The sequence below is a fragment of the Dipodomys ordii genome, unplaced genomic scaffold, assembly GCF_000151885.1.
Source record: "Dipodomys ordii isolate 6190 unplaced genomic scaffold, Dord_2.0 Scaffold10, whole genome shotgun sequence".
Taxonomy (NCBI): domain Eukaryota; kingdom Metazoa; phylum Chordata; class Mammalia; order Rodentia; family Heteromyidae; genus Dipodomys; species Dipodomys ordii.
The window spans coordinates 19690358-19704234 of record NW_012267226.1 but is presented as its reverse complement, the minus strand read 5'-3'; the positions used below and the strand labels follow the sequence as shown (position 1 = coordinate 19704234).

The 13877-nt window shown below is 56.4% G+C and overlaps 1 protein-coding gene across 1 annotated transcript in view; it reads left to right on the top strand.

Moving 5' to 3' along the window:
- The window catches only part of Dscaml1 (Down syndrome cell adhesion molecule like 1), a 244295-nt gene that overhangs the window by 167272 nt on the left and 63146 nt on the right, over window positions 1–13877 (top strand). The window contains exons 6-10 of the mRNA XM_013009493.1: window positions 529–804; window positions 3570–3866; window positions 5113–5385; window positions 11862–12140; window positions 12966–13085. Coding sequence (XP_012864947.1) covers window positions 529–804; window positions 3570–3866; window positions 5113–5385; window positions 11862–12140; window positions 12966–13085 — 1245 coding nt within the window. The remainder of the gene's footprint in view (window positions 1–528; window positions 805–3569; window positions 3867–5112; window positions 5386–11861; window positions 12141–12965; window positions 13086–13877) is intronic.

Sequence of the window (13877 nt, the reverse complement as noted above, 5' to 3'; positions counted from 1 at the left end):
AGTGCGGGTGGCTCACACCTGTCATCCTAGCTACTCAGGAGGCTGAGATCTGAGGATCAAGGTTCAAAGTTAGCCTAGGCAGGAAAGTCCATGAGACTCTTATCCCTAATAAACCAGCAGGAAACCAGAAGTGGCACTGTGGCTCAGGTGGTAGAGCACTTGCCAGCAAGTGGGGCCATGGGTGCCTCCCTGACTCGCGGGGGGGGGGGCGGTGATAGAGAGCAAGGTGAGCAAGCCAGGTTCCCACCCCCAAATTGAGCTTTGGTAGTCCCTCCCTGGCCCAGGGACCCAAATCAGAGAAACACAGGCCATCAGGGAAGGACTCCCTGGCCTGCCTCTGCCATGTAGCAGAGGAGTAAACTGAGGCCTAGAGCAGAGAGTGCCCCTGTCCCAAGCCACACAGAGGTCTGGGCCCTGCAAACATGGCCAGCCCCAGCCCCCCTCCGCCCACACTAAACCCTCTGTCTTTTCTCATCTGCGTGCTCCTCCCCCATTTCCCTTATGTCACCCCTGCCCGGCCTGGCCCAGACCCCCTTCACGTGAGCCTGACACCAAAAAAGCTGAAGACGGGCATCGGCAGCACAGTCATCCTGTCCTGTGCCCTCACGGGCTCCCCGGAGTTCAGCATCCGCTGGTACCGGAACACGGAGCTGGTGCTGCCCGACGAGGCCATCTCCATCCGAGGGCTCAGCAACGAGACCCTGCTCATCACCTCGGCCCAGAAGAGCCACTCGGGGGCCTACCAGTGCTTTGCCACCCGCAAGAGCCAGACGGCCCAGGACTTCGCCATCATTGTGCTGGAGGGTAAGCCAGGGGCAGGTCCCCTCCCTCTGCCATCCTGGAGATGGGTTAGAGTGCGCTCTGAGCCGGCAGCCTGTCTCCTCTCAGCCTCCCAAGGACCCTGACCACAGGTCCTTGTTAATGTCACCTATTTGGCAATTCAGGAAACTGAGGGTTTTGTCAATGGCCCAAGATCACACAGCGCTACTGCCCCAGGGACAGACGAGGATTTGAACTCAGGCCTCTTAACCATCAGATTGCCTTTGCCCTCCAAAATGACTAGAGCTGTGCATTAGGAGACTCTTCCTGGGGGTGGGGGGGTCTCAAAGGGTTTCAGCCTTCCAGAATGAAGCCTCTGGGCTTCAGCATCCTCTACCAGACCTCCTCCCCCCTGGCTCTTAACCAGGGGTCTTGGTTCCCACCTTGTCTCTTCTTCCACCTGGCTGGCCACTCTCTGTGTACGGTTGTTCAGGCCGTTTGCTGCACATGTTGCCTAAGGTGGGTGGGAATTCAGACCCAGCTGGCCTTCCATTCACCAGGCCCTGAGTCCTGAAACGGGGGTGCTGTGGACACGTAGGGGAGGCACCTCCTGCCCACTGGCACGAAGAGACAACTTACCAACAAGTGTAGGTGTCTGCTTCCCCCTCCTCCTTTGCTACTGCTCAAACACAAACAGACCACAGACAGACCAGTGCCTTCCAGGGGCTTTGTGTTGCTGCCAAAAGATGTCGAACGCAAGCAAGGCCACAGCCACAGGCCCCGCTGCCACGGCAGGGTGACACCCCGCTGGCCCCCAGTCCCAGGGCGGACCCTTCACCCTCACCCCCCTGTGCCCATCCTGGGTCTCTTCCCAACAAGCAAGAACAGCAGCCCAGGCCCTTCATTCCTGAGGAACCCCACGGGAAGCAGAGCCACCCTAGCCCGCTTGCTTTCCCTCTAAGCCCCCGCCCATCCCAGCCAGGGATGGAATCACTGAGGGAGACAGGCATATGTTAAAGAGGCCATGCCCACCCCACCCCCCGCAGGGCAGGAAGGTGAGGCCATTGGAAAGCCAGGAGGAGGCAGAAGAGAGCTGAAGGCCAAATGACAACTCCTACCTCCCCTCCACCCCACTCCCCCCACAGCTGACAGTGCTGTCCCCCAGTACTACATGAACTTGTCCCCCAGAAATAGGGACAGGGCTGGCAGGCTGGCCAGAGCTCAGATTTACATGAACCTTTTGGTCTGCCATGCTAACCGGATACAAAGAATGCTGTGGTGTTCCATTTGCCTTTCTTTCTTTTGGTACATTCTTTTTTTACTTTAAAAGTATTTGACACCCATTTTATTGCATTATTTAGCTATGTATGTATGTATTTACTTATTTTGAGACAGGGTCTCCCTGTGTAGTGCAGGCCCATCTCCAGCTTTCAACTTTCCTGCCTCAGCCTTCTAAGTGCTGTGATTATAGTTATGCACCACTATGCCCAGCATACATTGTTTTATTTTTAATTGACACATCATAATAGTACATATTTGTGCTTCATGTCTTTTTAATCACTTACAATAATCTGATGTGAGAGGATGACCCGAGTTAATAATTAATTACATCCCCCCTCCTGCATTCCACTGGACAGTGGATAGGCTATGGAATGTTAATGATCTCATCTCAGGTCACTCAGTTAAGCTAAGGCTTAAGCCCAGGCCAGACTCTCACCTGCACTGTCTCTGGGTGATGCGGATTTGAATCTTCAAACTTAAGGTCTTTTGTGAATAGGGTTGCCACCCCACCACATCCACCCCCCTCTCCCCCACCCCACATTAACATGATCAAGTTCACAGAGAGCTAGGATCCAACTCCATAGCACATTCCACACATAGCACCACACACAGCTGCCTTTAAGTTTCAGAATGTTCGTTGTAAGAGCATTTATTCACCAGATGCATTCCTTGATTTAATCCCCACGATGCCCCAATAAGGGGAGGGGGGTAGTCATTGTCACTGGCGTTTGCATCTGCCACCATTAAGAGATGGGAAGACTCTGAGAGGTAAAATAACCCTCCCCTCCACAAGACAACACTAGCATATGGCTGAGGGCAGCAGTCGGGCTCTGGTGGTTCATGCCTGTAATCCTAGCCCCTCTGGAGGCTGAAATCTAAAGATTTCAGTTCAAAGACAGCTGGGAAAGTCCTTATGATATTTATCTCCAATTAACCACTAAACACAAAAAGTGAGGGTGTGGCTCTAGTGGTAGAGTGCCAGACGGGAGCAAAGAGGGCACCCGTGGCTCACATCTGTAATCCCAGCTATTCAGGAGGCTGATATCTGAGGAAAGCAGTTCAAAGCCAGCCTCGGGCAGGAAAGTCCAGGAGAGACTCTTATCTCCAATGAACTTCCAGAAAACTGGACATGGAGCTGTGGCTCAAAATGGTAAAGCTCTAGCCTTGAGCTAAAAGCTTAGGGACAGTGCCCAGGCCCTGAGTTCAAGCCCCACAACAACAGCAACAGCAACAAAAAGCTAAAGGGCAGCACCCACATCCTGAGTTCAAGCCCCAGGACTGGCACGTACGCCCCCCCCCCACACACACACACAGGAAACTAAGCAGCAAAGGCCAGGCGTCAATCCACAGGCAGTAGTAGTTGCATTGCTCAGGACCACGACGATCACAGTGGACAGGTGACCCTTCATTACTGATACCACAGCTACTACTTTGCCTCCTCCCGTTCTGGGTAGGGTGGTCTGGGGAGGGGAGGGGACAGTCTCTCTGTGGCTCAGCTGACCCTGAAGGGGGCTCCTTGCTCCCTGCAGACGGCACGCCTCGCATCATCTCCTCCTTCAGCGAGAAGGTGGTGAACCCTGGGGAACAATTCTCCCTGATGTGCGCGGCCAAGGGCGCCCCGCCCCCCACGCTCACCTGGGCCCTGGATGACGAGTCCGTCGTGCGGGACGGAGGCCACCGCACCAACCAGTACACCATGTCCGACGGTACCACCATCAGCCACATGAACGTTACGGGCCCCCAGATCCGAGACGGGGGTGTTTACCGGTGCACCGCGCGGAACTCGGTGGGCAGTGCTGAATATCAGGCACGAATAAACGTAAGAGGTGCCTGTCTACATTTAAATATCAGAATAGGCTTTTGAGTTCCTTTCCATTTCTGTGGTTACCATTATTCTTGTGGTGATTAGTACTTTGTTTTCTTTTTTTAAAAATTAAACATCATTTTGATTTTAGTAGTCCCCCCTTCCTCCTCCTCCTCCTTCTTCTTCCTCTCTCTCTCTCTCTCTCTCTCCCCTTCTCCTACCCTCCACATCCCTGTCATCCATTCTTATGTGTGAGTGTGTGTCTGGTAGAATTCACCCCATTCTTATTCTCTACCTCTCTCCTGCGGCCTGATCTGCCCCCCACCCCACCCCCACCATGCTATGCACCTGCTAGCATCTGCCAGCCCCACCAAGACCTTGCAAGGACAGATATAGGGCAGGGGCACAAAGCAAGTTGACCTTCAGAGGCAGCTGTGACCCCAGCATCTCCCACTGAGCCCCTAAGTGCTCCAGGAAGTATAGGCAGCCAGGACTCGGGGTATCATGTCTTGCCCTCCCCCCCACACACACAAGGCTTCAGCCTTGTAGGAGGCTGGAGCTGAGACTTGGGGGAGGCCAGAAACCTCCAAGAGTCAAGGAGGGTCTTCAAGATGGCCACCCCCCCACACACACACTTCTGTTGTCTATCTCCTCTGATGCTCTACAGCCCTGTGGCTCTGACTGGTTTTTGTCTGACCCTGCCAGTGACCCCTAGCAGAGGAGGAGCTGGGGAGCTGGAGGGAAGGGGCACGGGCTAGGGGCAGAGAAGGGCCTAGAGGAGATTAGTGTCATGTCCACCTGCGCTAGGTGCCCACCCTCCTCTGGCTATGCCCTGCCCACCCTCCTCAGAACAGGAAAGGGGACAGAGCCGCAGCCCCCTCCCCCCATCTTCTAACCCTGCCCCTCATCCGCTGCTGGAGACCTGGGCTTGAAGAGTTTCTGGGGGCCCTCCCTGCATGGGATCCCCACACAATGGCCTCTGAGCCCCTACACATACATATACGTGTTGCACCTGCCCACTGACCCACAGAGCCCTGGACTCCCCCAAACAGTGTGAGCAAAACCCCCAATCCCGGCCTCTGACTCCAGTCTTGGAAAGGCCTCCATCTGCCCCAACCCAATGTCCACTCCACACCCACTCCCCCCCCTCCCCTGGAAGTCTCAGAGGCCAAGCAACTGAGAAGAGCACCCCAGGGTGGCACCCAGCCGGCCCTGGCTGACAACACCGCTTGCCCCTCCTGTCTGCCTCCTCCCTCCCGACTCTTCAGGACCCCCCAGCATCCGGGCAATGAAGAACATCACAGCTGTGGCCGGAAGAGACACCCTCATCAACTGCAGGGTCATCGGCTACCCCTACTACTCCATCAAGTGGTACAAGGACGCCCTGCTGCTGCCGGACAACCACCGGCAGGTGGTGTTCGAGAACGGGACCCTGAAGCTGACGGACGTGCAGAAGGGCATGGACGAGGGGGAGTACCTGTGCAGCGTCCTCATCCAGCCCCAGCTCTCCATCAGCCAGACCGTGCATGTGGCTGTCAAAGGTAGGGTCCCGCCCCAGCCCCAGCCGCCACCCTCTGGCCTCCCCAGCTGTGTACCCTTCTCCAGCTGGCCACGCAGGCGGCAGCAATCATGAGTGGGTGGAAGGCAGAAGGAAAGAGCCTGATGTTTGGAAGAAAGGGAAGAGGATGGAAGACTATGAGTAGACACGAGGAAGTCGAGAGGGGGCTGGGAATGTGGCTTAGTGGTAGAGTGCTTGCCTAGCATGCTTGAAGCCCTGAGTTCCATTCCGCAGCGCCATGTAAACAGAAAAAGATGGAAGTGGTGCAGTGGCTCAAGTCGTAGAGCGCTACCCTTGAGCAAAAAGAAGCTCAGGGACAGTGCCCAGACCCTGAGCTCAAGCCCCAGGACCGGTAAAAAATAAAGAAAAAAAAAGGAAAAGAAAAGAAGAAAGTCCAGAGTAGCTCTGCCTCAGTTTCCCACACAGACTTCAGGACAAGGCAGTGATGACCCCCCCCCCCAGAGACACCAGAGCTTGGGTACAAAGAGAAAAATGTAGCTCAATTTCTGGGCAGGAAGCTGAGGCTAGGGATGGCATGCTGCGTATAGCCCCTGATGTCAGGAGAGAGCCACAAGGAACTCCGCAGGGCCCCTCTGAGACCAGTGCAGGAGCCCATGCAGGCCCCCTGTCTCAAAGGCAGGGTAGGGAAGGATCTTTTCTTGCTAGTGCCACCCAAGGCCCAGAAAGCCTGCCACCCTCGCCCCCAACCCTTCATGCTCACCTAGCAGAGGGTGTCTGCCTGGTGGATGGAATGAATGAATATAAATGAGCAAGTAAGGGGATGTGTGAGCCAGTGACTGGCGCCCTCGATCCTGGGGTTGTGAAGTTGTGTTCTTTGAAACCAACAGACAGTGCATTAGAGGAGGGCTCCCGGTCGCCCTGGGGACCAGATGGGCTGAGCTCGGGTCCTGACCACACACATCCCTGAGAGAAGAGAGGGAAGGGCTGTTAACCAAAACAGGAGAGCGAGCATGGACCCACGCATGGTCCATGTGAAAGAAGAAAAGATGAGGTTCATTTTGGGTCCAGACCAAAAAAAAGGCCCCTGATCCATGGGGGGAAAAAACCATGGATCTCAGACCTGGTATCTTCTTTTATTTTCTCTGAGATAATAAGCGAGATTGAATGGAGACATGATAGGTGGAAAGGAAACTCAGGGTTTGGGGGACAGATGCCGGGCTCGATTTTAGCCCTTCAAGCAGGTGATGAGGAGGGGTCTTTGGGAAGTGGTGAACATCTGGGGATGGCTGGGAAACTGACAGCAAAATCCAACAGATCCTTGTGAACCTGGCACCAGTGGCTCACACCTGTAATCCTAGCTACTCGGGAGGCTGAGATCTGCAAGATCATGGTTCAAAGCCAGCCTGGGCAGAAAAGTCTATAAGCCTCCCTCTCCTAAATAACCAGCTAACAAAGCCAGCCTGGAGGCATGGCTCAACTAGTAGGACCCCAGCTAAACAAGCAAGGACCTGAGCTCAAAACTCCAGTACCACCGAAAATCAAAAATGGCTCCTTGTCATCTGGCGTGCTGTACTCTCTCTCTCTCTCTCTCTCTCTCTCTCTCAAAACAGTGCTCAGGGCCATGTCACAAGCCTCTCTGTGTGCCTGCCACCTGTCAAGGTGCCAGACAGGGTGTGCTTGTTGAACTAAATCTGAGACGTTAGTCTGGGTTGGGGCGATTAACAAGAATCCTTGCCACAAAGCCCCAAGAGCTGAGGGGCTCCAGGTCCTTTTAGGCCTAGGGAAGCGATAGGACACCCTGAAATGGCTACCTCCCTGCTTCTCCATCTTATGCTGCAGACAGGCTGAGGGGTACCAAGACCCCCTTCATGGTCTAGAGAGAACCCCACCACCCCAGGTCCATATCCTGGGCCAATCCACTTGGTGGCTATGGAATATAGAGCAGCCTGCCCACCCAAACCCTCCCCCACTCCACCTCCCACCCTACCCCCACCCCCGTCACAGCATCTCGGCCGCCTGTATCCATTTCTGTTACAAGCAGTGGACCGCGAGCTGACAGTGTAAACATCACATATTAAAACATCTAACCTTTGCTCTACTCCCTGTGCCCAATGCTCCAACAAGCATTTGGCCGGGTTCATTGGTGGAGATAAATAAATAAATAAATAATAGTAACAGGGCTCCGGCGAGCCTTAAAGTACTCAGAACACCCTGGAAGCTGCTCTGCTCATCAATTATTCAGCCCCATTCAGGGGACGATCCGTCCTAATGAATTGAATCTGATGCATTCCGTCTCAGCGACTCGCTGGGCCTGTTGTGATAGTGCTGAGCGACAAGTCTCCCCGGCAGAGGTAGGTGGGGGGAGGTACAGACTCCTGTACCTCCCCCCACCCCAATCAGGCTCTTAAAAATCCAGCCCTAGAAGGGACAAGGCCACCTGCCTCCTCTTATGCCCATAGCCTTCATGGGAAGGCCACAGGCCCCGTGCCCCACCCCTACCCCTCCGAAAGCCAGGGTCCCTCATCCCCGGCTGCTTGCCGACTCCCGCGCCCTCACCTCATTAGAATGCACTTTTGCAGAAGAACCCATCAAAGCTGATTATGATCATGCAGCTTGATTAGCAGCGGTGCTCTTCCAAGAACTACACGGGGGTGGGGGAGCTGCCCCCGGGTATGGCAAGGGGGCCTGACTCCAGGGAGGAAGGGATGGGCGGACCCCACCGCTACTGCACGCCGAGAACGCATCGTACAAGAGCAGCAGTGTAAAGAGCACAGACAAGGGCGGGGTGGGGTAGGACAGGGCGTCAGAAGCTTGAGATAAAATAAGAACCTTCCAGCCAACCCCCAGTTTTCTACACAGCCAAAGGCTGGTGTACCAGGAGGGGGTTGGGGCGGGGGGGGGGGAAATCCATTGCTCTGGGATCTGGAAAGCAACCACTGACTCCATTCCTTTCAAGACTGCTTGTCTTCAAACAGATTTCCCAAACAATGAGCCAGGAAGATCAGAACACACCTACCCATGCATGCACACACATGTGCAGACCTGTGTGTGCATGCACAGACACAGGACACATACACGCTGCACACAGATTCACACTCAGAGGAACACACACGTCCATTCACCCTCAAGCACACACACACACTCTCACGCATGTGTGCACACAGGCACATGTGTGCACATTGGCACAAATGATTCATCGGTGGTTCCTGAACCACAAAAGGCAGCTGCAAGTGGAATTGCCCAAGGGGGCAGCAGCTGGGGGGATGCTTCGAGCACAGCCGGGCTTGGCATGAGGGCTCTGACTGCCAGGCTCAACCAGTCGATAGGGAAGGCAGTGCTTGTCTCCAGACTTCCAGAAAGATCCTTGGTGGGATGGGAAGAGGAGGGCGTAGAGATCCAACCTAGACTTAGGGCCCCCTGCAGATGGAAATAATATAGCCTGAAAGCATCCTGGGCACCTGGGCTGAAGGTTTAGCTAACCAGGAAGGTGAGCCTAGCACTGGGACCCTTGGCATTGGTTGGGTGAAGACACATCCTGAGGGTTTCTGCAGGTGAAATGAAGTCATGAAGTGCTTCCTGCCTGCAGTCAGCAAGGCCAGACTTGAGAGGGAGTAGCAGGCCCCATGAAGAGAAGGCCTAAGAGAACACCTCACCCCCCACGCAGGCAGCCTGAACCCCTAATGCCCATACCCTCCCTCCCCCCCATACATCTCTCCCTACTGATTCAACACACAACTTCAGTTAGGGCCCTGTTCAATCCTGCCATAGTCCTAGGAGCCTGGAGTCCTACCACCAGTGAATGGACCAAACACCTGCTCTTGGCTGAAATGCCTTTGGAAGGTGCCACACTGGCCTTTACAGGCAGGGGGCGCTGTCTGTGGAAGGATAACACCTAATAGCCCTTGGAGGGAGGGAGGCTGAGGAAGCTGTTGATGCCAGCAACCATCCTTGCTTTAGAAACACAGAAGCCAGCAACCTCCTTCCGGGACAGAGGGGCTCGTGCTGACGGTGGTGATGGTGCGTGAAGGTGGCGGGGAGCCTCTGCTCAGCCATTCGGTGACACTGCACCCCCACTCCATCCCAGGCACTGCTGAAGTTCTACCAATCCACATGTGCCCCTGCCCTCCAGGAGGAACGCTGGATAGAGCCTCCAAGGGAGGAGGCCCAGGTTTAAAGATTTCAAGATGGTGATCAGGAGAAGAGAGGATTGTGGTAAAAATCTGACTCTGGGATCGTTCCTTAGAAAAGGAGACTTATTTGCATTGGAAGGCCCATCCTGAGCTGGCCTGGTCCAGAGGCAGAAGCAGGGTGGTGGGGAGAAGGCCCTTTGCCCTGGGGTCCCTCGATGGGGAACCCAGGCCTCCTGGCCACAGCCTCCATGCTACATGGGCAGAGAGGCCCTGACTCCATGCCCTGCGCACTCCGGTAACGGGTACAGTAAATAAAAAGGCTCAGCCTCGAAGACAGATAATGTGAGACCCCATAAAGTGTTTATGATCTGGGCTTGGTGGTCAGGACTGCGTGACACTCCCGAACAAGTGACTATAAAAGCTTTATGGTGGCCGGATGCCACGCAGACCGCCGCGGCCGCGTGTCTTCTCAGCCACCTCTGGCTGCACCCGATTGCGCTCTGAGCCTCCTTGAAACGTGTCAGCCCCGCACCAGCCGTGGTGGAGGGGAGGGGCGGGGCCTCCCCAGGAACCACAGCCCTCCAAGGACCACAGGCCAGCCTGGCTGAGCAGCTCACACCCGTGCCTCTGTTCTTCACCCCTTCAGGACCCTGCTGCAGAGAATGATGGGGGGCCGGGCCCCCTCGCCTCTGCCTTTTCCTCCTCCCTCACCCCGTGTATAGTGGGCAAGCGTTTGTGTTCAAGTCCCTGTGGTCCGTGAGACTGCGGTGACCCCGAGGAGCACCCTCTGCACTGAGCAGAGGTGCCTAACGCCCCACCTCCCCCCCCCCCGTGATACCCTCCCGAGGCTCTGCCTGTAATCCCAGCGAGTCTCTGCTTTCCCAGCCCACGTGCCGCCTTCGCAGAGCCCGCGTTTCATAAATATTAGATGAATTGGTTAATTAATGAATTAACCTGCGTTAGTAACTTGTTCCATTATCAAAATCCCATCTTAACTGCCAGAGAGTCTGCCCCTGCCTGAACTGCTCTCCCACCTCGTGTTCCTCCCTCCCAGGGGCTCACGTCCACATTCTGCCTCACCCACGCGGCCAGCTCTCTGGGTCCTCATTCCTGCCAACGCACAGTGGGCACCTTCTCTTTCTTTTTCTTTTTTAAATACTAGGGTTAGAACTCAAGGCCTGGCACTGGTTAGGCAGGTGCTCTACCACTTAAGCCGCGCCCCTATGGAGGGATTTTTCTATGTCCATGCCTGGCCTCTCCCCCAGGGGCACCCCCCCCACTGAGCTCTCCCACCACCCCCAAACTAGCCACAGGAGGGCATGGCCTGTGGGGAGGGGGTACACCTGCTAGTTTGGGGGTGGTGGGAGAATAGCAGGCTCCCAAGGAAGTGTGGGCTAGAAGCCCAGAGGAGGCCAGAGGACTGTGGTCAGCCTTGTAATTTAATTATTTGACTGCAGAAAGGAGATCTCATCTACTGGGTGCTCATCCTTGTTAAGCTAATTGTCTGTCTCCTTCGCTCTCGTCTCCCCCACTTGCTGGGGGGAGTCGCTGCAGCCTAATTGAGTTATCATAAAGATAATGGCTGCTGCTCTAGCCAGAGCCGAGAAAGGAGGATTCATCTCCCAGCCACTCGGGCTCCAGACAGGCCCTTCGGGGACTGAGAGATGGGCAGTGTGGGGCAGAGGCCGCACACACAGGGCTCTGCCTGGACAGTCTAACTCACCAAGCGGCTATCTTGTAAGAGGACAGGATTCCCGCTCGGAAATTTCCCTCTATCCTGGCAACTCCCTTAGAAGACGGCAGGGGTGGGTGATCTGGGCATCTGGGGCGCTCTCTTGGGAGGCAGCCAAGCAGGAGGACAGCTTGGACTCGGAGAAGCAACAGGTGCGGTTTCAGATTCCCCTTGTGTGCAGGGGGAGCGCCAAGCCTCCCGCTTCTCCTCTGTGAACCAGGTTGAAGCTCTTGTCCCATTGGCCAGGCGGTGCGTGGAGCTGCTGGCCGGCCAGGCAAGGGGCGGAGTGGGTAAGGAGGCCTCAGTGGGAAGAAGCCCAGCGTGGTTCCCTGGTTCTAGGAAAGCGGCTGTGGGGAATGGGCGGAGGCTGAACGTGTAGGTGCACGACAGGAGTCAAGGGAATCACATCTGAAGGTCAGGGTTAATGCAGGGAGGCTGAGACCATGGACAGGAGAGAATGGCTCAGACCTGGGTGGACAGGAGAGCCAGGCACACCAGGCACTGCCAAGAGATTCTGCGTGGCCGGGAGAACAAAGCACCAGAGCCCCCCGGGAGGGCGAGGTCTCTCAAGCCTGACACAGAGCCCCCGGGTAGGGTCCACAGAGGCTGATGGGCGTCCTCCCTTTGCGGTTCCAGTGCCCCCTCTGATCCAGCCCTTCGAGTTCCCACCCGCCTCCATCGGCCAGCTGCTCTACATCCCCTGTGTGGTGTCCTCGGGGGACATGCCCATCCGCATCACGTGGAGGAAGGATGGACAGGTGATCATCTCCGGCTCGGGTGTGACCATCGAGAGCAAAGAGTTCATGAGCTCCCTGCAGATCTCCAGCGTCTCCCTCAAGCACAACGGCAACTACACTTGCATCGCCAGCAACGCGGCGGCCACCGTGAGCCGGGAGCGCCAGCTCATTGTGCGTGGTGAGTGAGGGGGCAGGCGGCTTGCCCGACTCGGAACTCCAGGCTTCTCAGAGGACGGAGAGGTCCAGCCAGATGCGAATGGCTTGTGCCTGTAATTTTAGCTACTTGGAAGGCTGATGATCAGAAGGATCACAGTTCCAAGGCCAGCTAGAGCCGAGACATTTGAAAGACCCATTTTCAACCCATAGTTGGGCAGAGTAGTACGTACCAGACAGGCCAAGCTACATAGGAGGCTGAGCTTGGGAGGATCGAGGTTCCAGGACAGCCCGGGCAGAGGAGTCCAGGAAAGTCCATCTCCATGGAGGAAAGTGAGGCATGGTGGTGCACACCTGCGATCTCAGCAATAACAAGAAGCCTAAACATAGGTGGATCCTGTCTCAGGCACGCACAGACCAGGCAGGAAGTAAGACCCTATCTCCAAAATAACCAGCCAAAACAAGTAACCAGCTGGAGGTACGGCTCCATGGTAAACTAGCAGCCTAGCAAGTATGAGGCCCTGAGTTCAAACCCTAGTGCCACCAAGAGAATAAAGAAACAACCACAGCAACAAAAAGGAGAGATCTAAACCTCTGAGCTTCCAGGGCAGGAAACTGAGTCCCAGAGTCGGGGAGTCAGTGGCTTAGTCAGACTGGTGCAGACAGGATTGGGTCTCAGGACTCACAGCCCCGGGGTGTCGGAAGCTGCCTGCTCCCAGCATGGTAACGGTCCATGTGGAACAACTTTAGGCTGAAGGTTTCCTACCGCCCCCCGCCCCCCCCGCCCCAGCCCAGGGAGGCCCAGGGGAGACAGATGTCCAGCTTCCCCCTCCCTGCCCTTTTTCGGCAGTGCCTCCTCGATTCGTGGTGCAGCCCAACAACCAGGACGGCATCTACGGCAAAGCCGGGGTGCTCAACTGCTCGGTGGATGGCTACCCGCCCCCCAAGGTCATGTGGAAGCACGCCAAAGGTGAGCCCTTGGCCAGTAGCGGTTCCGACCGGGGTGGGGGCAGGGAGGGCGCGGGAGGATGCACTGTTTGGGGGTGCAGGGCTCTCCGTGTGCAATGCCAGGACCCCAGGGACATCCTGGCTTCTGACCTTAAAGGACCCCTGCCTAGAGTTAATCTAGAGTTCACCTCCCCCCCCCCCCCCCCCCCCGCCCCCGAGAGCCGGGCACCAGGGACAGCATCACCCTGACTCGGAATTTCCTTGTGTCCTTCCTCATAGGCTTGGCCTCCCCCTCCCACCCTAAAGCTGAGTGTCCATCCCCAGTCCCTTGTCCACTCCGGGTCTCCAACCCTCAACACCCATCTTCTCTGGGGTCCTGGCGCTGCTCAGAGCCACACCTCAACCCAGGGGTGCACTTGACATCTTCCTGGTCCCACAGCCTAGCACTGCGGCCTGGCATTTGGGACAGGAGAGGGGACGGGGTACCGCAAAGGCCCCCTGAAGGGTAGCTTGCCCCTTGCCCAGGCCTGGCCCCCCGGCAACCAGGCAGCTGCCATTCGAAGGCTCTGATTTCTCTTCACCTATGTAGGGACCCAAAGACCACTCTTTCTTCCTCTCCCTGGAAGTCACCCCCAAGGAGCTCAATGCCAAGGTGGTCACTGCCTGAGGCTCACGCCACCGCATGACCCTACCATGGGCAAGGCACGGGAGCTGTGTGTCTGCTACAGAACGGGCCCCACCCGGGGGGGGGGGGGTTAGGCCATCCCTACGGCGCTCAGTCCTCACCGACACACGCACCGCTCCCCAGCCCCTC